This window comes from Acanthochromis polyacanthus, chromosome 14 (assembly GCF_021347895.1).
Source record: "Acanthochromis polyacanthus isolate Apoly-LR-REF ecotype Palm Island chromosome 14, KAUST_Apoly_ChrSc, whole genome shotgun sequence".
Taxonomy (NCBI): Eukaryota; Metazoa; Chordata; class Actinopteri; family Pomacentridae; genus Acanthochromis; species Acanthochromis polyacanthus.
Genome location: NC_067126.1, coordinates 31084404 through 31111952, shown reverse-complemented (window position 1 = coordinate 31111952; position 27549 = coordinate 31084404). Strand labels below are relative to the sequence as shown.

General features: G+C 39.8%; 1 protein-coding gene across 1 annotated transcript; it reads right to left on the bottom strand.

Annotated features, from left to right (window-relative positions):
- Positions 1–163: 163 nt before the first annotated feature.
- On the bottom strand, positions 164–24120 carry col28a2a (collagen, type XXVIII, alpha 2a). Its single transcript, XM_051959254.1, has 36 exons — positions 23898–24120; positions 23647–23791; positions 22783–23357; positions 21909–21929; positions 21713–21772; positions 18518–18571; positions 17457–17501; positions 17335–17361; positions 17203–17247; positions 17062–17106; positions 16242–16295; positions 15296–15364; positions 15134–15202; positions 14958–15026; positions 10264–10332; positions 8876–8944; positions 8680–8748; positions 7918–7986; positions 7542–7613; positions 7319–7387; positions 7159–7230; positions 6841–6909; positions 6653–6721; positions 5899–5967; positions 5711–5779; positions 5567–5635; positions 5293–5361; positions 5045–5113; positions 4876–4956; positions 4614–4649; positions 4491–4527; positions 3166–3723; positions 2754–3058; positions 2451–2670; positions 963–1154; positions 164–871 (listed from the first exon to the last, which is right to left on the bottom strand). Exons 2-36 carry the CDS (start codon positions 23780–23782, stop codon positions 864–866), a joined length of 3678 nt encoding a protein of 1225 aa, XP_051815214.1. The 5' UTR covers positions 23783–23791; positions 23898–24120; the 3' UTR covers positions 164–863.
- Positions 24121–27549: the final 3429 nt, after the last annotated feature.

Genomic DNA, 27549 nt, shown 5'->3' with positions numbered 1-27549 from the left:
GAAGTTCTGACAGTATTCCTTTTTTTTAATATTAACATGTTTTGTTTTAAGCATTTTCTGCTGGCAAGCTCTATTAATCTAATATAACTTAAAACACAAGATCAAAACATATTTGTAGGCTACAGATAGGCCAGCTTATTTTAACACATACAAAACACACAGCCATCTTTTTATATTTTATTATTACAAAAACATTTCAATAACATAAATTCAGATACACACACTGCCAAAATAGGAAGGCCTTTAATGGACAGATCGCAGAAAGCCTCAATCTTCATCACAAGATGATATTCGCAGTAGACCTCTGAAAGCAGTGCCCAGGTAAAAATGGCCCTTTACTACAGCTGCCAGTTGTAATCCAAAAGGACACGTTGCAATAAAAACAAACAGCACACACAAAAGTACTCAAAACACATTTTAGCAAATCTTATCAAAATAAGGTAAAACTCTCACTATTGCTGTCAGACTAAAAATATATTCTGTGTACATAAAGTACGTGGCTCAGAGAGGTACAAGAATGTTCTATAGGTTAATGTCAACAAAGTTGTCACTTTTAAACCAGGACAGGCAAACCCTGAATAAAAAGTTCTCCATTTCAGGTGTGTTAAGTACAATACCATTTTTCTGAGGTAATCGTCAGTTTTTGTAAAGGTTAATAAGATCGTAAGACATTAATTGGGTTAAACCAGCATCATGTCAGCAGCTTTCCTATTTGATGAAAAAATGTATTCATGTCTCAGGACTGAAGTGCTCGAAAAGTGCATGAAATTTTCCAAACACACGGGACATAATGCATCACATTAAACTACAAATCAGCAGATTTCAGAGCAGTAAAGTCCATTTTCGGATGGCTTCTCCTCCTTTTATCCAGCTGAAAGGGACAAGAAAGTGTGATATTCATAAAAGAATCATTTAAAAAAGATCATCAAAAAGAATATGCACATAAAAACAACAAGGGTTACCTGTTCTGTACAGAACACAAGTCTTTTTGCATTCGTCTTCTGTTTCATAACGGTTGTCATTTCCACCACAGCCTCCGTACCAAAACTGTGCACAGGAGTTGGCCTGCTTGTCATAATACCAGCGGATGCTATAGTCTCGGCAGGTGCCTTGGTCCAAGCTGAGGTTACAGCGGGGATCAAGAGGAACGACCTCTGGAGAAGAAATAGTGTGTGAGATCCATGCTTTCCAAAGGATATTTTTGTAATAAACAAGTGCAGCACTGTGAACCAATTCTATGTCTACTTATTCTAAGCAGTTTTTGTCTAGTATGTGTTTGCAAAGAAGAAGTACAAAAACAAAATATACTCAAAGCAGTCGGAATACATTCTAATTACATTAGTTTCTGAGAGCTGTTGATGGCTGCTATTATGATACACTGCACAAAAAAACTGAAGGACATACTCATATCTGTAAAATTTAAACAGATGGCAGATTCTGATGGTGTGAATACATGTTTTGCATAGCTAGAAAAATTGTTGCTTTTGGTTTTTGACGGTTATCTTGTGGTAAAAAGTAATCTTTGAAGACCCATTCTGGTGAAAATCAAATGTTTGAACTTGTTAATAGAACCATATGATGTTTTTTTTTAGTATCATAGGGACAAATCATGAGCAAAAAGTAATGAACGTTGTGGCTGAGCATCCTGAAACTGCAGTGTACCATTGACAAAAACACAGATTCAGACCTCCAGGGTTTCATATGTAACAAACCTTAGCATCAAATCCTGCCCACTTGCAGGGTGGAGCTTTTTGTGTTAGAACTCTTCTTCAGAATTGGTTTCCTGTTCAAATATGTATGACTGATTTACTCCACTATTTTAACTTGCAATGGTGCAGCGTGGAGTAGTTTTACAATGATTGAACAGTCATGGGTGAGCTGGTGTGCTCAAGCTACAGTGAGTGGGGAGGGGTTTTACTTTGCATCTTTGTTGTTGTTGTTTTTGTTTTGTTTTGTTTTTGTTGTTTTTGTTGGTGCAATGTACGTTTTTACAATGGAGAAGATTCTGGTGAAATAACTTCTGGAATATCTTGAACAAAAAATATGAAATTTTAAGTAAGACCTTGTGCTTTCTGTTTATAAGTTTAACAGGCAGTGAGATTTCAAAGTCACAGGTAGATAGAGTCCTGTTAATATAAGGCAGTTAATTATGTAGATTGTTTTTAATTATCATGAGATAGATACTGTATAGTATTCATTTTCACAGTACACAGCTTAGGAAGTTTTCTACAGCAGACATTTCACTTGTTCATAGCAGGTAAAACATCTGATGATATTAGTAATGTCTCAGTTTTATTCAAGGGTCACTGATAGTGTGACTGTGAGCCGTTATACAAACTAAGTTGTTATATACAACAGTATAGTCAGTTATTATAAATTCTATTATTTACCTGCTTTTCTTACTGTGATATGTCAAAACAAAGCAGGCTGAGGAGGAGTGCTGTACTCACCCTCTGGCTGTGCTGGATTCACCACATTCTGCAATTGATCAGAGTTAAAGGTTGAAACCGAGTCCGGTGTTGACAAAGACGACGACGACGACGATGATAGGACGACATCACTGGAGTCAGAGCTTTCTCTCACCGGTGTTTTGTTCACGGCAGATACAGTTCCACCAACTCGCAAATGTGCCCTTAAGTCTAAATCTTCACCATCATCATCTTCCACCTCCTGCAGTAAACCAACATGCATTATATCAGTATTTTGATCAGTTCTCTACCATTAATAAAGACAGTAAAAAATACAGCAAAGACCTTAACAGGGAGAGGCTCAGCACTGATGGGCAGTGCGAAAGTGTCTCCACGAATTCTGCTGTTGGTGCGTCTTGGATTTTGGTTCTCCTCTTGGTAATTGTAACCATTCCCATTGTGCCCGTATCCATTATTCCCATAGCCATAACCATTATTACCATAGCCATTATAGCCATAAGTATTCTCTCTGTGTCCATTGTTTCCATTAAGACCATCATTGCCGTTCCAAGGTCCATTTGTAACACGATTGTAAATAAGGGCGCCGTTTTCATCTTCACAGAACTGGCTGACAAGTTTAGACTCCAGTGCTGAGAAAAGAAAGAAAGAAATCTGTTATTTTTATGCACTTTACAACTTCTAAACCAAACATACTGGTGAAGGAAATAAATTTACAACATGTGACTGCGATCATCACCTGGCAGAGTATTGAAGTCATCGATGAGGTACATGTGTTCACTGTCTGGGTCAGAGGCAATGAGGTTGAGTTCTCGTAAGAACTCAGCCTGTGTTGGATCAGAAGAGTTGACAATCCCCAGAGCGTACATCTCAATGTTTGCAGCATGAGCCTCCCGCACAGCGATGTCAAGCTTGACCAGCTCTCGCTTGTCTGTCTGACCATCAGTGATGACGATGGCGACTTTTCGTACTCCTGATCGGGCGCCAAAGAAAGCCTCCTGAGTGGCCTTTCTGATGGCAGTGCCGGTGTAAGTGCCCTCACCCATGTAAGGCATCTTTCGGATTGCCTGCTTGACGTCCTGTTTGGTCCTGTGACGAGCCAAGTTGAACTCTAATTGGACATCCAGACTGTAGAGGACCAGTCCGATCCTGGTGGCGTTGTGTCCGACTGTGGTCCGGTCCACCAACCTGGTGACAAAGTCTTTGATGATCTCAAAGTTCTCAGGTCCAACGCTCTCTGAACTGTCAATGACGAACACGAGTTCCATTGGTCTTTCCTTGCATTTGATGCCACATCCTAAAAATAATAAGATACTGTTACAAATTCATGTAAGCCCGAAACCTTATACCGGGCTTTGCAAAAGTTCTGTTACACGGTTTCATGATCTTTAGAGACGTTTACATGTCGGAGTGAAAAATTCCATTAAATAAACTGAAAGTTCTACCTTATAGGCAGGTGTCCTTAATACAATTATTTTCTCCGGTGAAGTTGTATCAAGATGGAAGTCAAGAGTTGAGATATCTGCTCTCCTTCATGCTGGCCACAACAAGTCTGACAGAGCCAAGCAGCTGAACATCAGCCGGATGACCGTCCACAGAGTCGCGGAGAGGTTCAAGAATGGTGAAGATCTTTCAGTGATCTTCCAAGAATGGTGAAGACCTGAAAGATCTTCACCATTCTTTAGCCTCTCCGCGACTCTGTGGACGGTCATCCGGCTGATGTTCAGCACAAAGGAGAGCAGATATCTCAACTCTTTTGACTTCCATCTTGATACAACTTCACCGGAGAAAAAAATTGTATTAAGGACACCTGCCTATAAGGTAGAACTTTCAGTTTATTTAATGGAATTTTTCACTCCGACATGTAAACGTCTCTAAAGATCATGAAACCGAGTGTAACAGAACTTTTGCAAAGCCCAGTATATATTCTCCCATTTGATTTTGGCTTTACATTCATCCAAGCAATTGATCCAAAGTTTCTCCGGTAACAGATTTATCAGATCTTGCAGATTTTACATCACTACACACTCTTCCCTTTACACTCGACTAGGTTTGTAGTCTTACCACAGATTTCTTTGATCAACTTAATTACATCTTCTCTCTGAAAAATGGAGAAAACTTATATTAGTAGAGAAACCTGTACAAATCTTTTGAATGGTCAAGTATTCGTTGAATGAACGAACTCACAGTGAGGCCTGGGTCTCCTTTTGCTCCGTTCCTCCCCTGGGATTTGAGAAAACAATATTACTCTCAGTCTTGCATCATTAAAACATCTATACCTGTAATTCTTTAGATGGTTGTGTTGACAATGGTTTTGATGATATGATTGTGATAATTATTCGATCTTTTGCTAATATGAAGCACCTAATCTGTCTTGACAGTGTACTAGCTCGCATATACTGTACACAAATTTCTTTAAACATATATATTATTATCCATATTATGATACCATTTCGCCAGGAACTCCAGGATCTCCCAGATCACCTTTTGTACCCTTCATTCCTCTCTCACCCTGTAATCCACGATCACCCTGCAACAACGGAAGAGTAATCAATCAGTCAGAGGTTAGATAATTGGATATCATTAAAATGTTGCAAAAATACGTGTAAATCCATCACCTTAGCTCCAGGAAAGCCGTCTCCTTGAGGCCCTCTGGGCCCCGTCATGCCTTGAGATCCTGGCTCACCCTGAAATAAGATTTAAGTTTTGTTGAATCATACAGAAGAGTTCCAAGCTTCCAAAAGATCATAAATCATTGTTCCATTTTATCCTGCAGCCAATTTGTCAAGCAGTTCTTTGTGTAACACCAGTCAAATACATGAAGTCTGCTTCACTCTTACTGCACTTATGCACAATGAGGATTTACCTTTGGACCTTGAATGCCTTCCCCCGGAGGTCCATTTGGGCCAGGAGGTCCTGGTCTCCCAATATTACCCTTAAAACAACACAGTTAAAATTGATGAATTTCATGAAGATTTATGAATCAATAACCCTCAAACCTGAACAAAGCAAACAAACAAACACATTACTACACACACACCAAGCTCTAACCTTATAGTGTTGTTTAAGTATTGGCTATGCTTCAGATGTAATTGTTTATTACAATTAGATCACACTGTATAGTTGGAAGTCTTTCTTACTGGTGGTCCTTGTAAACCCTCTCCAGGTGGACCAGGCAAACCTGGCAATCCCCGAAAGCCAACGTCTCCCTGGAAAGACATTATGTTACTAAACGTGCACACACAATCATGCATCTTCACCATGCAAAACATGTAAACACAAACCTTAGGACCAGGAATTCCTATTCCTTCTGGGCCGGGTTCACCTGGTAAGCCCGGCAAACCTGGAGGACCCTGGATAAAGTGCAAAAATAATTTTTGTTTCAGCCAATTAGCACAAGATTTGACAGTTACTGGATTTTGGGGCATGCAAATTATTAAAAGTTTGCAAAATTTTGATTGATGATACTAACCATAAGCCCAGGCATGCCTTCTCCTTTTGGGCCAAGCGGACCTGGTAAACCTGGATGACCACGACCACCCTGATAAAGTTAAAGTCATTGATGAAGACCAACAGGACAGTGCTGCCTTTATCAATATGTTTAACACTCTGAACCCCAAAGCCATCAGTGAGTTTGAAAGCCATGTAGCTTTTTACAATAATACCAAAATTACACCATTTATCACAGTCAGAAGTTGCCAAAACAGAAACAATTGTTAAAGTTTCAACTTTCTGACACTTCTACTCATGTGACAGTGCAATCAGATCTAAGTTTAAAATCATAATAATACATCCAAATTACTTTATTCTACAAGTCTCATTCGAAAAAAAATGCAAAAAATGAATTGTTTGTTCTGACCAGATTCTGTAAACTAAAATTCTGCGGCTATGACCAACAGCCTTATGTGAAAAAAGGAAGGGACCATTCAGCTGAACTGCAGGCTGTGTTTATACAGAGCAGAACCCCATTTATGCAGTAATGTCACCATTTTTCTCAGTATTGGAAACACTTATGGGTAATGGGAAAATGTTTTGTAAATAATTTTAAAAAAATCTACTTTAGTTTTCATTGAGGTGCTGGACTTTACATCACAATGAAAAATGAGCCCACAGCGAGCAAAAAATGTGACAGTAGCAAAAAAAAAAAAACACCCAGAAAGCACTTGGAGTTCAGATGGATAATAAATGATCCAAAAACATCGTGAATAAAATATTACAGGATTTACCTTCGGACCAGGTAGTCCGTGACCCGTCTCCCCGATAGGACCAGGGGGACCAGCAGAACCAACATCACCCTGAACACAGTACAGATACAGTGATGACTAGTGGAAACAGTTTTTGATGCATTCCACTGCATCAGACTCTAGTTGACAGTTCTGGCTGCCTGCCGAGATCAGCGTGTTGGATTATTTACCTTTGGACCTGATATGGACCGTCCCGGCTGCCCTGGCATGCCCTGCTGGCCTGGTACCCCACGTTCACCCTGGAAGGTAAAAGTTGGCAACAGACTTAAGATCTAATCCATGCTTGTCTTTATTTTAACAATGCTTGTGCTGCCAGAAGCTTCTGAAAGATTTGTTTTGACTCTGCTCAAAGGCTGTGGCATAAATCAACAACACACTGATAACGGAATAAATGGAACACACAGAAATGACAGGAGTTTCCACTACTTCACCAAGGAAACTGTCGAACCATCGTAAGACACCATTCTACAAGTTCACTGAGTTCTTACTTTTGGTCCAGACGGTCCTGAGATCCCAGGAGGCCCATGTAACCCACGGATGCCCCTCAGACCCTGGTCACCCTGGGAGGGAGAACCGCAGACATCATCTCAGTTACATTTGTTGTGATGCAAAGTGTGAACTACACAGAATATATAAGCTGAAACATACCTTCTCGCCTTGAGCGCCAATTCCTTGCGCTCCCTCAGGCCCTCTTAAACCAGGTAAACCAGGCTCCCCCTGAGAGGAGAAGGCAATCAACCCAATAAATAATCATAGTGTTCTGGCTATTTATTTGTAGGGCAATGGGTGAAGAAGGTTAAGGGTCATGCATGGCTGAGAAATAGGGTAATGAAATGGAAGTTTTCCACAAAGCTGGCAAAATAGGCTTCACCTTCTGTCCTGGAGCTCCATCTTCTCCAGGAAGACCAGGCAGACCACCCAGTCCTGCAGCTCCAGGCTCCCCCTATAACAGCAGAATTGTGTTATTGACTTATTTTTGGGGGCATTTCTGCCTTTATTGTTTGGCAAGAGTCAAGAAAGCAACAGCATAGTGAGAGAGACCAGAGGGATGACATGTAGCAAAGGATTCACTGGGCCTCAATGCTGATGGCGTCCATAACAATGCAGTATGTACCCAATGGCATGTTGGGTCCCCTCACTATTATCTCAGTGATGATATATTCAGTACATTGACACTCCCCTAACATCATATCATAAGCCATAGATCATGGTAAAGCTGACAAATTTGTTCAGGAAAGCCATCTCACCTTTGGACCAGGTTCACCGATGCCTCTCTCTCCTGGAGCTCCCTGCTCTCCTGGTAATCCTTGATCTCCCTTAGAATAGAAATAGAACGAAAACATACGTCATTACAACAAATGTAAAGTCTACACCCAAACAGAAACTGTCACCTTCTCCTAATTTTGTTGTGCTAGGATAACTTGAGCCTGAAGAAACACATCAGAGGAAATAGAGTTGCAAAGTGAAGAGAGCTGTTTTGGAAGTAAAAGTGCCGTTTATTATTCCCCATAGAGAGGGACGGTCTGAACACTTCTTTGGTTTAGCTCAATATAAAATGATAAATAATCCGTCCAAAAGATTCATGACTGTCTTAGAACACATGTGGGTACTTAACTACGACTTCCAAGGTGCATGGCAACAAGAAACATCCAGTCACCAAGTTGTAAATCTAAGAGTGTTGAGTAAACTCTTTATAGAAACTGCAGCTTACATCAAGTTTGGCTGAATTTATGGCACCTTGATTCTTCTAAAAATCATAGCGCTTAAAAGTTTCAGATTTTTTTAATTTATGATTTTACAATATTCTGTTTATAACAAACATACAAACACGACATGGCACATCTCATCGTGTTAGTTACCATTCAATCAGAGAATTAAGATCACTTTGTTCTAAAAATCTTTACCCGATTACAGTGTAAAGTTATGATTCTATTGTCCTGGAGTCAAACTTTTACCAAAGCTAACCGTTGTGTAATCTGAACATTTATTTTACAAGCCTTCTAACAAACCTTTGGTCCTGGTAAACCTTCTCCTGGAAGTCCTCTGACCCCTGGCGGACCCCTCGGTCCCTCAGTTCCCTGTGTAATAATAATAATAATGATTGGAGGTTGTCAGTGCAGAATGTGATTTTACTTAATTTTTGTGTGTAGAAAAACTGAGAGTGTGTAGCATGAAGTAACGCTTAGATAACATTTTTCTGCTGACCTTCTCCCCTTGTATGCCTGCTCCTACTGGTCCAGCTGGCCCTGGAGAACCATGGGGCCCCAGTTCACCCTGGAAGTAAAACACCATGATCAGTAAAGTATATAGTTATCAGTTCTCTGTTGCTCACCTGACTATTTAGCAGTGCATATACAGTCTGTCCTATGTGCACTTTTTGCACTTACTACAGGTTTTTCCTTATGTCTGAATTCTTGCTTGTGTTCTACGTCGCTTTGGACAAAAGCGTCTGCTAAATGAAATTGTAGAATTGTAGAATGTGCACTCAGCGGCCACATATTTGGGCTACTCCATAGAAATCACAATTCAGCTCAGCATTTTTTACATAAATTCCACCTATACAAAACTGAGAAAATGTGTTTTTTTTTCATGGATAAGATACATAATGCAGCCCAGTACAACACCACCACATGCCCTCATTGTGTAACACTGAACTAATACCGCTATCACGGTGTAATAAACAACGCCAATCAAAACTAACAAGAAAAAAACAGCAAAAACTGATTATTACAGGCATCACAAAAACAAATTTTTACGGCAGAATAGCTGTATTGAAATGCATTAAATTGCAGAGACAAAAGCAAAAACATAACAAATCCCCCAGTGTAGTGAGGATCTTCAAGGTCTAATAATCTGCGCATTTAAACATCATTTTCACTGTGAAGGGACCCTAATCCTGCCACATACTGTAGAAAATGTGTGGTATGAGGAAGAAGACTGTGCAGAAAAACACTGAAGTGAATCTGTTTTTCATAGGTTTATTGTCTTCGTAATATATTCTCAGTTGTGTGTTTGACCCTGTCCTGACTTCAGTGGTATCTGTAAATTGTCTACTTATTTGACCAACTTTGCATCTGCATCCTGCTTTTGGGTCTTCAGTGTAACTTATAACTGCACTGTAATATTTTGAATCTTTACTCAAAGCGTAAATTATTCATATTGTCTGTCCATTTTAGCTGATTGTGCATACTCAGACCTGCAGTGCACAGCTGTAATGACAAACCGACTGACTGAAATGTTTTAATATACAATAATTACTAGTTTTAAATGCTGCAATAACATGCAAAACAGCATGAAGTGGAATAACCTTCTAAAAGAGAATCATTGATATATTACAAATGCATATACTAATATTCCTGTAATTGTACTGCCTGCATAATGCAACCTCATGTGCTACTTTTAACTTCCCCACAGGATCCAGATGTTTACCTTTGTACATTCCTATCTGCTCTGGCCTTAATCAGTCTAGTGTTGTAGGAAGAATTTGTTATAATTGTAGCCTAGAGGTGTTTTGAGCTCCTTTATGGATTTCATTAGCGGCTTTGTTGTGTACATGTGTCGAAATCAGTTTGTTAAATGAGTTAACAACCCACCTTTTCTCCTTTGATTCCTACGCCCTGCTGTCCCCTCGGCCCCCTCGGTCCTGGGAGCCCTCGATCCCCCTGTTGAACAAAAAAAAATCTGTCAGTTACATCACAGCAACTTAAGATTGGGTCACAGCCAAATCTGCATTGTTCTCGAGAAGGAGTATGGAAGAAGAACATGTTGCCTCTTGTTACCACCGATGCAAAATGACTCAATGCATGAGGAACGACACAGTTTCTTGTTTGTTTGTTTTTTTTGTCTTTGTGGAATTTCTGAACTGCATGTTTGTTTTTTCAACACTTTTCCAATAGCAGTGAATTATGAAATGAAAGAACAGGTGATTGGAGAACAGAAGGTTTATTCAACTCTCAGATATGTAATGCAGCACAGGAGCAAAAATTATGACTGCAAGGATGTCTGGCACAGGTTGAACAGATGTATAATTGCTTGAGGATATTTCTACTGTTCATTTTCCAAGACGTTCCTTCAACAAATAAAAAAAACAAACATTCAGATGTCTTGACTTCAACAGCCTCATAAACATGATCCTCCTATTGTTCAATTCACCCACAAGTTCTGTCTTGAGCAGCATTAGTGAGATTGTACGAATCCAATTCATGTAAGCTTTTATTTTTCATTGGATATTAGACAAAGAGAATCATACTTTACTGAGGTTAGGCTGTTTTCTTTACTGCATCAGTATTAATATCCATCTTATTGCTCCTGGTCTTGTGTTTCCCAGTTATCTCTGTTTGAAGGATGTGTCTATTTCATGGTGCAGCATGTTACAGCATGAAGAAAGACAGTTTTTAAAGGCTTAACAAAGGGGCGAGTGGTGACACCTGAATGAACACCTGTGTTGTGAGTCAGTGAGCTGGAACAGAGGTGGATTTTGATAGATGTAGATTATGAACTGCAGAATGGTCTGGTTCTGTGCAACGAGACACACTCAGAGTCTATTAGCAACAAAATATTCAATTTCTTGTCACGCTGCAATGTGCATGAGATTAATGCAGATTTATTTAAGTGTAACAGAGCTCAAGGGCAGATTTAGTTCTATTGGACTAGCTTACCTTTCTCTTCTGCATTTTCATGGATATCTGTGACTTCTATTTATTCATATACCATAGATACTGACGTTTTTACTCATCTCAGTGTTTCATTCAGTATTTTGCCAAATTGGCTGTCTGCTCTACTTGATAATCAAGAAGTGTCCATTGTCAATAATCCTTAACATTCTTTAAATGTACCCAATTAGACTTGAAGATCCGAACCCTGTTCATAGGATATCATGATTTTTAAATCATTAACAATAGAAGAGAATATGCTTTACTGCAACAGCATGTATCAATATTTTTGCAGAATTTAAGCAATACTAATCAACAAACAACCCACTGTAATTAAATTAGTCTGTAACTCAAATGCTTTGAGAACTTCAAAGGTTCTATAAGCAAGATTTTGAACTTGAGCATATAATGAAAATATCAACAAACATACAGGGAAGTATTGAATGAAGTCACCAGTGTGTGTTCAAAGTTTCTCTGTTCCATCTTTTGATAGCCAGTCGGTCCATGCCTGCATATTAGTGCATGTGAGTTCCGCTATTTCAGGGGTCGGCAACCTTTAACACTCAAAGAGCCATTTTGACCCGTTTCCCACAGAAAAGAAAACACAGGGTGCCGCAAAATCCTTTTGGCATTTAAAATGAAGACAACACTGCATATATCGCTTTTTTTTTTTTTTTTTTTACCTCTATGCCCCTGTTAATCAGTCGTGAGTAATTAATTACAAAGCCTCTAATTAGATATAGACCTTTTCGCAGTGACGTCAGAGTCGGGGACACGTGACCATACCTTCCTTAGCAACGCACGCCGCCATTTTAAGAGGGGGCAACAAAGTCATTAGCAACCATGATTTGACCGCCGAAACCACGCGGTTTTGACCCGGAGAAAAACGTCTGGTGATTATTTCGGAAATCTTGAGCCAAAAGCCAAGCTACGGTATAAAGAAAAAATAGAACTGGTTGGTTTGCAGTCATGTCCGTACCAAATTCCTCTGGTTTCATGGGAAAACGACCCTACTACGTGTCCAGATCTTCATTGGCACTCCATTTACGAGTACCTTATCAACAGCCCAGGCATCCACACAATGGAGAAGATGAAGACTTATAAAAGCCTGGACTCATACGTTTTCTTTGAGGTATGCTTATATTTATACGTTTTTGTGCATACAGGTCAATGTCAGAATGATAAATGCTTTGTAAGATATGGCTACACCAGCTCCGCTATGCTAAGCTAATGTTAAGCTAACGGGGTGAGCCATTACACCTTTTAATGTCAAGTGGAAGTAGTGTATGTATATTAGTTAGATGTACATTATCAAAACTAAGAGTCAGATACCTGTAAATGAGCTCTACCCACCCTAGGCCCAAGGGTATGAGGTGCTAACAACAATGAGGACAATGCTGCTGATTACAGCATAGTAGTTAGCAGAACGAAAGGGAGGAGAGAAGGTTTAAAAATAGCAGTGTGAGTAGAAAGACCCCTGACTTTTTGTGGGAAGCACAGCTAGCACTAGCCTAAGTTAAGTAGCTAGCCCTCAACATTTCAGATAATTATAGACATCATAAGCTGCAGTCAATTCCAGCCACTTTTAGTACAAAAAAATCGGTAATATTCTATTTGTAAATAAAAATATGGCGAGAAATACAGGGAATATTGGACGTGCATCGCGAGGTGCATTTCCTTGAAAACGACCTATTCGTGGATTATATACCGACTTCAAGACATGTTTTGGACAAAATATGTTACTGGCTTGTTTCGTCTGGATGTCCAAGGTTGGATTATGGCCGTTTTTTGTGGAATATTTTCATCTGTGTGTAATAATGAACCCGGAAATGTGAGTCGTGCTGTGTATGTTGAAGCCGTGTACAGAGAAAGGATGGATGGATATTCGTTTTTGTCGGACAAATGTGTTTATATTACCCGCTGTGGTAATCACATCTGAAAGTGGTTTATACCGGCGGATTCATGAGAATCTAAGCTTTCCATCGGCGTATAGTGTTTGTATAATCGTGTTTGCAGTTTCAGACATTTAGCAAATTGCTTATGCAGATTTCAAAGTGTACCGCGGGCGGGACACTGAAGCGCAACTGGTTAAGCTTATTAATTAATAATTTCAGAAAATCAGTTAAGGGTTAATAATTGCATGAAACACAACATACCATTGACGAAATGCTGACTGCAAACATAGGACCATTTTGACTGTGGGCTCCATGTGGTTCCATTATTGTTAATCCGCCTCAATGCTTTGAGCCATAAACTCCTTTTCTGGCCCTTTTCAGTCGGAATCCTGTAAAAGGAAATGTTCTTGTTGCTCCATGACTGAGAACTACAGCCAAAAACATCGCAGGTTTTGGGCATATCTGCTTTTGGTCGTTCAAATCGGGAGGGAAACGTGGGAAAGTAATGGTCGTCAAGGCAAAGCATACCCCTCTTAAAATGGCGGAATCGCGTTGCTAGGGCCGGTGACCGGCGGTGACGTTCGATGATGACGTTTCGGAAAAAGGTCTATTCATTTTTTTTAATTGTGTCCCACTAATATTTATCTTACTTGGTTAATGTCATTTTTGCTCCTGGACCTCATATGTTACGTAATGTTAGCTGGAAATCAATATTTTGCGAATGTCTATTTAACTTGTAAAATCTATTTATATATTTATCTTAAGCTAAGAACTTTTCTCATGTAAGTCGCTACCCTATTTTCCAAGACGACACTGACTCTCTGACCTGCTGCCTGGACATCGAGCCGTGTTCTTGCGAGTAACGTGTATTACCCTATCATGAGTACTTTGACTCAAAGACAAGACGTGTCTTTCTTGGAGTGGAGCTTTAATATACAGGCTTGCCATTCTTGAGTACAAAACGATGTGAAACTACAGGCGTTGTTTCTCCAGGAGTAAAACAACAAAAAAAAGGAATGAAACGTGTGGGAACCGGAAGCTCCCTGTTGTCCCTCTGCAGGGGGAAAACCCCTCAGCACATCCGGTGGAGTGACATGTCAAAATAAGAGCGGTAATTTCACAATAAAATTCTATATTAAAATGCATTGAAACGCGCCTGAAAGGCAGAACAATTTATTTTCCAAATTTACAGGGAGCCACAACAGAGAGCTGAAAGAGCCGGTTGCCGACCCCTGCTCTACTTGAAACTGCTGACCCTTTCAATGACCACCCAAAGCAAACTGTAAAGATGGCAATGCAGTCCGAAATATTCAGTTAGTGTCTTAAAAAAAGTATTTTAATTTTTTTTTAACCCAATTTATGTTTCAATTCAGCTCAGTGTGAGAGGTTCTGTTATTATTTTGCTACTATCCTCAGCTTCCTCTTCCTTCCATTTTATGTACTCCAGTCCAGTGTGTGTCTGTTTCACTGTGTGTGTCTCTCTGTGTGTGTGCAAAACCTATCCGGTAGTAAATGGCATGTAAAGGGAGGTGGAAGTTGTGCCCATTTGTTTTGGTCTGAGGTTCTGGTGCTCTACAAATATCCAGTGATTTCTGAACATTGTATGTAGCACCTTTAAGAGCTGAATGTTTTTAAGAGCATCATCTGTTGTTTGCTCATCTAGCCAATAAGAAGTTCTTGATTTAATTTTGACAACAGACGTTTTTTGGAATTCCTCTAATGGTAGACTAGAAATAATACCTTTGGTCCAGGAAATCCTTCCCCATGGGGTCCTTTTTCCCCTTGAACACCTTGTGGTCCTTGAGGTCCCTGTTAAGAGAAGCCAGAGTGTGAAAAATGTCACCCAAACAGTGCCAGATTAATGCTATTATAAGGGCTTTCCCAATAGATCACACAATATGTGCTTCTTAACTTACAGGAGGGCCAGGCTCACCCAGTCCTGGGGGACCATGAGGACCTGGTCTGCCCTGGAATCCCATGTCGCCCTACAGGGAATGAATTTAATAGGAGGAATGTAGATACCAACAGAGAACCACAAATAATCAGTTATCTCCAGAATGATCCATAACACAACTCACCTTTGGTCCAGGAAGTCCAACACCAGTTTCCCCCTGAATTCCTGGAGGGCCAGGTGGGCCCCGTTCACCCTGTGATCACAGACATAATGACACTTACCACCAGCGTTCACTGCACCTTTAATCTTGGTCCAACAGACGCAAGTACTTGACCACAAATTTGGTAATATCCTTCAAATTGCTTTTTATCTTTTAATTAAAAGAAATCCCCAGAAAAGTACTACAAGATGCTCCTTTGAAGCTGATAATGAGGTTGTCAATTCTTTAGCTGTTTTGTGTATTGTAAATATGGGAGTGAGTGAGAGATTTGATTGCTTCCTGCAGATCAGATGACTCAAATGTTTTGCAAAACTCTGTCTTGAACCAAAGAAATGTCTCAAGAGACCTGAATGACTAATTGAAGAGTTCAAACTTCAGTGTGGTGGCAAACAAATCCTAGATGGGAATAGATATCCTGTGCAAATTTCATGAGTTTGTATTATTTGGACAACACATTCTGGGTACTAAAAACAAATTACACTACATGGAGACCACCAAGACTGCTGTTAATGTTTGCAAATGCAGCCTTACAGGTCCTCACATGGTGTAACACTGATCATACAAAGACTTTCCATGTATTTTATTGCAGGTCTTGCAGGAGAAGCTGACAATGCTGTAGGCACTTCCTAGTCTGTATTTAAAAACAGGATACATGGCATTAGGAGGCCCTGTAGTGAGATTTTTTGCTGATGGTTCATCCCTTATGCTTGTGAATAATGGTAATGATGGGGAAGACTTTGGCTCGTTGCCAGATCCTCACACAGGGGTCTATTACCAGACATACGGGCCGTCTGTGCTGTAGGGTTAGATCCAAGGTGGTAAAGCTCCAACCTCTAGTTTAAAAAGGAAATGTAAAGGTCACAGCAGATGTGCACGATGAGGTGAGTAAAAGTTGTCAACAAGGGCTGACCTGCTTCCCCTGAGGGCCCTCTGGTCCCATGTCCCCATTTGGTCCTGGCAAACCCTGAGCAGGAGCAACATATAGACATTAATGAAGAAACATCTGCAGATGTGTTTATTATGTGTATTTAAAGGGGAACTTCGTTTTTTTTTTCCAACCTGGGGTCTGTTTTCATATGTCATTTCATACATGTGAGTGATGGAGAAATGAATTTTCGACATAGCTCCAGTATTTAGCCAGGCAGGCAGCTTCGCAGCTCAGCTAGCGAAAAGTATGGGGCAACTTGCCCCCCTGCGTCAAAGTCCACCCTAACATGCTTTATTTCCCACACTGACCAGCTTTGATAGTCTCAACGAGTGTCCCACAACATACTAGAGATGAGAAGTGAACGAAAACCTCCACATTACTTGGCGATCGCTCTTTGTTGTGGTCTGTATCCAAATCTCAGGACGCTAGAAAGCAAATCTCGTTCCGAAATCGCGTGATAGCTCGCGCCAAAACACCTATGGGGGGAAACAGCTGTTTGCTTCCACCGGTGTTTATGACATATGAAAACAGACCCCAGGTTGAAAAAAAAAACGAAGTTCACCTTTAACTGGTATGATGATTTATTGTCCAAGAATTCGCAGACACTATACTTAAAACACACAGCGATCCAGTTGGCATATCTACTCATACACAACTGTCATGCTGAAATTAATCAAGATGCTCTTTAATGACAAAAAGTCACCACAAATTTGTTGCACTATACTTTAAGTAACTGTGGTTCTGCTGTGTACTTGTCATAATAATACTATGTGAACAGAAGAAGACATGTGTTAGTACTAACCTGCAGACCTCTCTGTCCTCTTCCTCCAATTGAACCCTCTGGACCCTGAATCACACCACACAGGAAAGACACAGACTATAAAATCAAATATAGTGTGCAGACTAATATTCAGCATTTGCATCGTTAATGCTGTTGTCGTACCCGGTCTCCTTTGATTCCTGGTGTGCCGCACTCACCCCTCTCACCCTGTACAGAAATTACATGTATTATAAAGGCTTGAACTGTATCCAGCACAATAAAATGTCAGCATTGTCATTAATGCAAATTACATACCTTCTCTCCTTTGTAACCTGGTTTGCCCTGCAGACAAAAATGAATGATATGTCATGTGTGACCAAACTACAGAGACAGTGATGTATGTTTTATTCATTTTTGTCATGAATGGCGGCATTTACCTCACCGCCATGCCGCCCAGGTTCTCCACTTAATCCTGCTTCACCCTGATGTAACAGGATTACATGGTCTTATCACATCATTTAATGTGCGTTCATCAAAGCTCTTGAAAACTAAACAGAATTTTGAGACTGAAATTGAAAGTAAAGCCAAGTTTAGAAGAAAGACAACAAAAGAAAAGCATGAACAGGCTTGTATGATTAGTCAGGGGCTCTGAATGATCTGGAAGTGTAATAGAGGAGGTAAGAAATGTGAAATAAAAAGATCTCAGAATCTCCTATCTATGGGTGGCAGACAGTGAAGGAAGGCAAATTAAATTGTCAAAGCAGACACACATAAACTGAGTACAGCTGCCAAAATGTACTGAAAGAAAAGTGTGTAAAGTAATAGTTGAACTCTTTTGAGGACATGGGAACAAAATTTAAAATAAAACATGTTTATCATTCTAACCATGTCTAAAATAATCCTCAAGGATGTGAAATGCTGGCTTCATCAATTTAAAAGGTGCAGAGTAATTTTGCTGTGTGTGAGACAGTAAAAATCCTCTGCTAAAAACAGACCATGATGGGAACATAAAGAAAATAAAATAGGACCTAGAATTGAACCTTGTGGTACACCATAGGAGGTGAGTGTAGAGGATAAAGAAAAGTTAGCAGTGATCAATTAAACTATCCTGTAAGTACAAGAACAACAGTGACAAAATATGAATGTATCTATTATTATGAATCACCGAAAGTAATTAGAGTCTGGGATCTGTCTGTCTGTCTAAAAAAATATTTTTGACGTAGAAATGAAGCACAATCCGGATGTGTGTTATAAAGTATTAGCACATCCCTGGTAATCATACAAATAGATCAAATAGTGACAAATTTTACATTAATTCATTATTACCTGTTGCTTACAATCATTCTCTATTGAAGCAACAAACGTGATGTAATGCGTAAGTTCAGGAACGCCTAACAAAGACTTCAGGTGTGACCCACTCAGGAACTATTAAATAACTACTAAGTGAGCCTGCAAGCTAAGAAATTCATAATGCAGACGTCCATCTAAAGGCACGCACCTTTTGCCCTTTAAGCCCAGGGGCTCCATCATCTCCTGGGCGACCTTTCTTCCCCTGGAGAATGAAACAAAATCTCGGTGAAGATTTGATTAATTTCCCTCTCTGACATTTTACTTTCTTGTTGCCGGTTGCTAAAATCACCTTAACAGGTGACGTTATGATCCATAGCCTGAAAAGTAAAGGTTATCTCGACCATATCACTGCAAAGACAAAGGTGTTTCTCTCTAGACAGGCATTGTTGGACACAGAGAGGAAAACAGGTCAGTGGCCCGATGTCTGACATGGATGTATGACAGCTGAAGCTACGGGACATGAGGTATCTTGTCCACATGGCCAGGAGTCATAGGCCTGAGCTGCACCTGGACAGTGTATGTCAGTTTCCTACCACCAGAAATCACTAGTTTGTGGTCATTAAACTAATAAAAGCAATTATGAGAGTCTTTTAGTCTGAGTGTAAGAATCTGAGGAATGTCTGCAGAGCGAAAGCACCTGGTCACACAGCTGTCTGTCAGCAACACGATTGTCTGCCAGAGAGCTTGACCTTACCTGAGCTGTGTCATCTAAGGAGGGGAGGGGAGGGAAAAGGAAGCTTGCCGAGTTAAAAGTGGGTGTCTAGAGCTGCTCTGATCGAATGATTTAAACATAATGCTGAAATTAAATGGGATATCAGGGGCTTAATACTGCACTTCGTATTTCTGTACAACCCCTATGTTATACTGACAACTGGCAATGGCGACATATGCATGGAAATAGTCCCTCTAAGTAAAATATCTAATACCAGAGTGTAAAAATAATGTTATAAGTAACATCTATGCAATTGAATATAACAAAGAATGCAAATGTATCAGCAACAAAACACATATATATTACTAAAAGTGAAAAAACATCCATTAGGCAGAGTGAAAGATTTCAGAATATTGTGTATTTTGGATTATGGTTATTGATGCAATAATGTGTCTATAACTTTAATATTGATGCTGATAAAGGAAATATAGCTACTTTTAATATTTGCTAATTTCCTCTTGAGGATCAGTAAATCTTTACTATAATTTAGGATTTTTCTTTATTTTCATGACTATTTGCATGACAGATTCTCAATAAAGGCATCAAAATATGAATGAACACAGATGGAATTATGTAGTGAACAAAAAACTGAAATAAGTTAAAACATGTTTTGTATTTTAGATTCTTCAAAAGAGCCACCCTTTGCTTTGGTTACTGCTTTGCACACTCTTGGCATTCTCTGGATGAGCTTCATGAGGTGGTCACCTGAAATGGTTTCACTTCACAGGTGTGCCTTGTCAAGGTTAATTAGTGGAATTTCTTGCCTTCTTATTGGGGTTGGGACCATTGGCTGTGTTGTGCAGAAGTCAGGTTGGTACACAGTTCACAGCCCTATTTGACAACCATTAGAATCCATATTATGGCAAGAACCAATCAGCAAAGTAAAGAGAAACATCAGTCCATCATTACTTTAAGAAGTGAAGGTCAGTCAATCTGGAAAATTGCAAAAACTTTGAATGTATCCCCAAGTGCAGTCACAAAAAAAACATCATGCGCTATGATGAAACTGGCTCACATGATGACTGCCCCAGGAAAGGAAGATCAAGAGTCGCCTCTGCTGCTGAGGATAAAATCATCTGAGTCAACCAGCCTCAGAAATGGCAAGTTAACAGCAGCTCAGATTAGAGTCCAGATAAATGCCACATAGAGTTCTAGTAGCAGACACATCTCTACATCAACTGTTCAGAGGAGACCAGTCAGGCCTTTATGGTCAAATAGCTGCTAGGAAATCACTACTAAGGAAAAACAACAAGCAGGAGAGATTTGTTTGGGCCAAGAAACACAAGGAATGGACATTAGACCAGTGGAAATCTGTGGTTTGGTCTGATGAATCCAGATTTGAGATTTTTGGTTCCACCTGCAGTGTCTTTGTGCGATGCACAAAAGGTGAACAGGTGGTCTCTACATGCATGGTTCCCACCGTGAAACATGGAGGTGGTGTGATGGTTGGGGATTGATTCAAAATTGAAGTCACACGGAACCAGCATGACTACCACGGCATCCTGCAGCGGCATGCCACTCCATCTGGTTTGTGTTTAGTTATCATCATGTATTTTCCAACAGGACAATGATACCAAACACACCTCCAATCTGTGTAAGGGCTATTTGACCAAGAAGGAGAGTGACAGAGTGCTGTGTCAGATGACCTGGCCTCCACAGTCACCTGATCTAAACCCAATCCAGATGGTTTGGGATGAAATGGACCGCAGAGTGAAAGCAAAAGGGCCAACAAGTGCTCAGAGTCTCTGGGAACTCCTTCAGTACTGTTCGAAAACCATTTCAGGTGGCTATCTAATGAGTTCATCCAGAGAATGCCAAGAGCGTGCAAAGCAGTAATCAAAGGGTGGCTATTTTGAAGAATATAAAATATAAAACATGTTTTGACTTAGTTCACACTTTTTTGTCTACTACATAATTCCATATGTGTTCATTCATAGTTTTGATGCCTTCAGTGAGAAGCTACAATGAAAATAGTCATGAAAATAAAGAAAAATAATCAAAAGAAAAAGTGTGTCCAGAATTTTGACTGGTAGCGTATATGACATGAAAATAACAAGTTAGAGTTATTAAATAAATATAGACTATATATAGTGTAAAAAGGTACCACTGAATTGTCAGAGCAGAAATGGAAAATTTTCAAGTAGCTCATTGTACTTAAGTCCAGCACTTCAGTAAATCTACTTCGTTACTTTCCACCACTGGTTGTGAGATTTATGATGGCCGAAGGTCCAGTTTTATAGGGAGTCAAGCTCTCAATGTGGTGCCTCTGGTTTCCAAGGGGGACATCTCATGTCGCATGAAAAATGCACAATAACTAGCAGAGACAGGTCACACAGATATATTTCTCAGAGAATAGTACACTACAGTGCTTCCCTTCCTTTTCCTGTTGCCATAGATTTGTCGACAGAATGTGGGTCGGGACCACCTATCCACTTAGCTGTGCAAATGGCTGTAAGCTATACAGAGAAAGCAAGCAATTATCTTGTCTGAATAAAAAAAAAAAAGCAGCACAATTACCGTTTCTTAAACCTCAGGATCCAGTTGAATTTCATACAAGATGTCAGAAATCCTTACTTGTGACGGATGACTCTGCAAAAGAAACTGGGGTATTTTGAAAAGCTAAATACTCACCGCAGGCCCGCTGGATCCCCTCTCTCCTTTCTCACAAGCACATCTCTGAGCCAGAGGACACTTGAAAAAGAAGAGACATGTTTGTTAAACTGTCCTGAATGTAAATGTGTACAGTCAAAGTCAGTCCCTTCGGCTAATTCCGCTTTATTAAATGTCAAATGTATGTGTGTGGTTCCATAATTGTCTTTGTACTTACTCCTTCATCAGCCAAGGTAGTCTGAAAAGAAAACAAAAGTTGGACAGGATTTAAACAGCAGCCATATATTGCAGACATTTATCATATTTGCTTTTTTATTGCAGATATATGGATGTGTTAGCATGGCTTAATGTTGCACAATAGGTATCCACAATAGTTTTGGGAAACCAAGTGGATAAAGTCAAGGAGCGTAAAATCAGTTCTTTCATTTTGGTGCAGGAGGTGGCATCTTAAACTGTTTTTTTCCCCCCATCAAATATCCTTATATTTTGCTAGATGAAGTTGCCTTTCCCATTAAACATTTAATTTGGACGGGATAGTGATACAAAATAGTGCAAAGAAAAGAAAAAATTGTGAGCAGTAAATCTGATAAAGACACCTAATTTCCTATATCTTTGGTCTACATTTAGTAAAAAAAAAAAAACAACAAAAAAAAACATCTGAGTATAATAGATCAATTGCAAAAATGCATGGGACATAAATATATTCCGTGTTACTGTAAAGAAGATATCACTGTGTAAACCCAATTGTTTGTGCTTAAAGGAATGCAACAAGAGGTTTCAAGACAGTGTTTCCTGAAAGAGACTAAAAAAGAATCCCCCACTATCAAAGGAAAGCCTGAGGGCTTTGCTCAGTTGACATACAGATGTCAGACAGCTTTTTTCTCCCAAGAAGCTGCAGAGAAAAGCTCAAATCCAGATCTGTCATGCTCATTCTTTCATTTGTTTCTCCAGAGCACTGTCATCATTCCACGTCTATACAAATACCTGAACATGCCTGTCCATGTGCCAGCAGCAAAGTGACGTTTATTCAGAGCTAATACATCAAAATTCTTCTCAGCGCACTCTGCAGGCAGACAAGGCATTATACTCACAATCGCAGTAGCGATTTTTTCAACTACGTCCTCATCCTGTAAATTATGGAGGTAGTGGGAGGTGGGGGAGCTGGCGAGCAGACGGAGCTGAGCTGTGTTGGCTGGCTCGTTGGCTGTCCTGGTGATGCCCAGAGTGAAGAATTTGATGCCCTGGTTCTTGGCGTCCGCAACGGCAGAGAAAATGTCAGGGTTCCTCGGGTGGGAGATACCATCTGTGAGCAGCACTACCACTTTGATGCTGCCTGGGCTGGATTCCTCCAGATAGATCTTGGTCATGTTGGTGATGGCGTAGGTGGTGTAGGTGCCGTGCCCGATGTAGATGATGGGGGCTATCCGGGTCTTGAAGTTCTCTGAGCCCCTCCATTCTGAGAAGGTTTGCTCTGTGATAACATGGCTGCTGTACTGCAACAGGGCAACCCTCAAACTCAAGCTGCGGCCGGTCTGCAGCCGTACGCCCTGGAGTCTGTCCACCATGTTCATGACAAACCGCTTCTCCTGCTCATGGTTGTCTTTGGCACTCTCAGAGCTATCCACCAGGAAGGAGAGCTCCAAGCTGCAGTCCTCATCAAGGATGGCTGTAAAGACATTAGACAAGATTCTGCAGAAGTTACATGAATCACGGCTATATTTTAATCTAATTTAATGAGCAACCCTGACAGTTTTTTCTAATAAATCTAAAAGTTCTCACAAAGAAGGTCTACAGCAGGTATAGAGCAGCACATTCAGTGTGAGAAGGGGATTTTCTGGTATTATCATACATTCAAAAAGTTGACAAAAGCAAGGACACACCGATTCGGTACTAAAAAGGTTCCAATAAAAAGAAAAAATAATCACACTCGTTATTCATTTTATTCATTTTCTTACCTTGTCCGTCATAAATATTTCTTGTCACTGGTTTGGCCCTGGATTTCTTGTTACCCGTCCTGCCTTCGTAGAAGTCCTGGGCCCAGACGCTGCACAGTGCTGTGACCAGCAGCACTGACGCAAAGGAGGGGAACATCCTTGACCCCTGGAGAAAAACAACAACTCAATCAGTGCTAAAAGTCAACACAAGTGATTCAAAAGTAAAATTAAACTGTTAAATATTTGTTTAAAAAAACTGTCTTCACACTTACTCACAATCTAACCTCCTTTGGAAATGTTACAGTTTCTAGTTTTTCAAATGCAGACTTGGAAAAAGGAAGCACGATCCGCAGAGGAGCACAGAGCACAGCAGCTTCCAGTCAGTGCATTGATAGAGCAGCAGCAGCAGTGTCAGTCATTCTGGGAGAAAAGAGTGAGAGACCCTGAGACACTCACTCCTCCTTTATAAGGAGGCACCAAAGGACCAGATCCACTGGAGCCGTGCCAAGACTCCTGCTCTTGCCTCGGGGCAGGGGAAGGCTGCTGGGATATGTTTGAAAGGGAGAAACAACATTGTGTGTGTTTGCTGAAATTGGCATTTTAATCACTGCAAGTACAATCAACTGCAGATGTACAACTTTACAAGTACAAGGGAAGTCAATTTTAAATGCTACAGAATTACAGTCATTTTGAATTAGAGGATATAAATGAGAAATTCTAAGAGCTACAAACACATACATTCATTTATGAAGGTAAATGTGCAGACATTAGATATAAATGACTTGTAGCTCTGCAGTTGATTGTACTTGCAGTGAATAAAATGCCAATTTCTGCAAACATACACAATGTTACAAGTATTAGCAGATATCATTTTATTTGAATGTTGAATTTAATGTAGTTGTTACACTTTGTTTTGTTAATAATTATATTCAAACTCACATTAGAGGCAAATACAATTTTGCTGGCTGCTTAAATCTGTATTTTATTCCACAGCATTTGCTATGACACAGTCGCATTGATTGTGATAATTTCTCTCAGGTTGGCACGAGACTAACATGCACAGTTAAAGTAAGTTTAAATAATAAGTGGCATTAATGCCAGTGGAAACTACACATGTAAGGGAGTTTTAAAATTTAGAGGCCCTAATGCCAAATGCTTGATCGCCTTTGGTCTCTGCCCCGGACTTTGGAATGAGCTTAATGACCATCCTGCCTGAGGAGGGTTGAAAGGTTTGTATAAATTTCAATTAAATTTGAAATACCAAGCAATAATAACTTGTTTAAAGATGCTAAAAAAAACAACAAGGAATTAGATCTATGACTTTTAAAATGTATTTACGAAACAGAAAATAATCACAGAAACCTCGACTAGATCAATCCATGAAAGTTGCAGTGAGTGAAGATCAAAGGCTCTATAGCAGGGGTGTCAAGATCCGTTCCTGGAGGGCCACTATCCTGCATGTTTTAGATGTTTCCCTCTTCCAACACACATGATTCAAATGATCAGGCTCGTTATCAGGATTCTGCTGAGCTTGATGATAAGCTGATCATTTGAATCAGGTGTGTTGGAAGAGGGAAACATCTAAAACATGCAGGATAGTGGCCCTCCAGGAACTGAGTTTGACACCCCTGCTCTATAGGATCTCAAAAATACAATAACCAGGGCAATATGTAGTGTCTGTTAAAATTAAAACATCAAACATTTGGGAAAAAACACTTGGGTGGAAGTGGCAAACAGCGTCAGACAGTCCTGAAGACATATGAAGTCCAGCTTCTTGTGAATATGACATTTCAAAAACACGAGCAGCTAATATCTGCACAGTAACAATCAGTGAATGTATGTGTTCCTGGGAATTATAATTTCTATTAATTTTCCCCATTAAATGACAACTGAGCAAGATGCAATCACAAGCATTACAATAAGCAACTGTGATTTGTTCCTTTTAGTTACCCTTTTAATTAAAGAGGTGTAAAACCACCAGGCTAGAGACATGCAATATATTAAGTCAGAAAGTCTGTTCCTAGAAACCCAGGTGGTATTTCACCTTCCGAACCCTGAATGACGACCATTTGACCACTCACTTTTCGAGGTGACCTTTCAGCACTCTCCTCTCGGTGTGGTGTAAAGATGAAGCTGGTCTTGTGCAGACTGGCAGAGGATTCATGGAGCCTCCTGCCTGCTGTGCTGGAGGTGAAGAGGCTTTGTATTGCAAAGCTCCAGGCAAGAAGTAACTAGAGGAGGCTTTATGACACAAAGGAATGTTGCACTTAATGATGGTTTGGAAAAATTTACCCCACATCTTTGCATTTTGATGAATGACAGCCCTTCATAGTGTAGTCATCACGAAAGTTGTGGGCATGATGGTAAAGTTCTGTCTTTCATTTACAGTATGTTCATCACTGACTGACTGCTTAAGTTTATGTTGCGCATTATGGTTTTCCCTTCTACTGATTACAAAGGCAGAGAGCTATATACAAAATGCAGGTTATGACCAGGAACACAGACCAAGTAAAATGTGGTGGTTTTGATGGTTACATATCTGAAAGAGTCTAACCACAGTTTAACAGAAGATAAACTTTTATTGCTCTTGTTAATTTAAGATTGTACATTGATTGTGGTAGAAATTGAATAAAATGATTCAGTTGACAAGTTTTCTTTTACCCGCAACATCACAGACTGAAGAGAGTTTAAATTAGAATATGTAATTGACTTAGTAGTAATGTCTTTTAAAGAATTTTAACACTAAATGTTGTATTAGTTAATTGTATTTTAGCAGCAAAAACTAAGGCAATAATCATATTTACTTGAGATTTTATTGCAGCAAAACATACTAGGAAATTAAGCAGAATTTCTTAAGAACCTAAATATGTTATGCAACTACTATCTTCTCTAAAAAGTAATATCTCACAACACGTGTACATCAACACAAACAAAACTGTATCATGGGATTTTAACCTGATTATCAGTGTTTAACTGCGTCATTTGAGGTGACCTTCCTGTGCAACCGTCTTCTCTGGAGTACCACAAGGCTCTATATTTGGCCCTATTTTATTCACATATGTACATTTTACACAATAGCCTCTGTCTTCCAGTTACCTTTGTCAGGCTGGCTGCTACTAGGCCTAGATAGTGTCCTGCCCTCTCCCTCCATCTCTCTTTCTTCTAGATTGGTTCAGCAGTGCAGAAGCAGCAACAGGTATTCCTCATCTGCCATCATCAGCTGGCGCAGGAGCAGGCGGAAATCTACCAATCAAGCCCTCCCCTGCCACAATTTATTCAGACGCCACTGACCTCTCATGACACAGTCAGTAATGGTTCACAGCCCTGTTACACCAGCCATCTTGTTTGTAGTGCAACAAACCTGTGAACCTTCGTTGTCCTCCTCTGTTCCAGTTCAGGACCCAAATGCTCCCCGGTATCGTTTCTGAGAAGAGGAAATACTCACTTGAGTCTCGTAGATTATACTCTTATGAGCTATTTTATCATTATATTTGTCCAAACAAATGTACCTTTAGTTGTACCAAGCATTAAAATGAACAAGAAATTGAAGAAAACAAAGGTGGTCAAATAATGACTGTATGACTAGCAACACTCTGTCTGTTGCTGCTTCCATCTGTTTCCTGTGCAATAATTAAATTACGATTTTATCCTGATAATCTATCTCTTATTTAATTATTTCTACTTATTTGTACTTTTTATTTGCTTATAATCATAAATCACATAATCTCATCTCACTGTGAAGTACTCCGGTCATCATTAAACAACCTGACTGAACTACAAAGTCCTCAACAGGATTCTAAAGTCCCAATATTATCAATGCAGGGACAATTCTTGTAATTTCTGAGTAGTTTTAGTTATTATATTTCATTATATACAAATATTTCCTGACCAGAGCACCATCGTGGAGCTTCGAACTCGTAAATG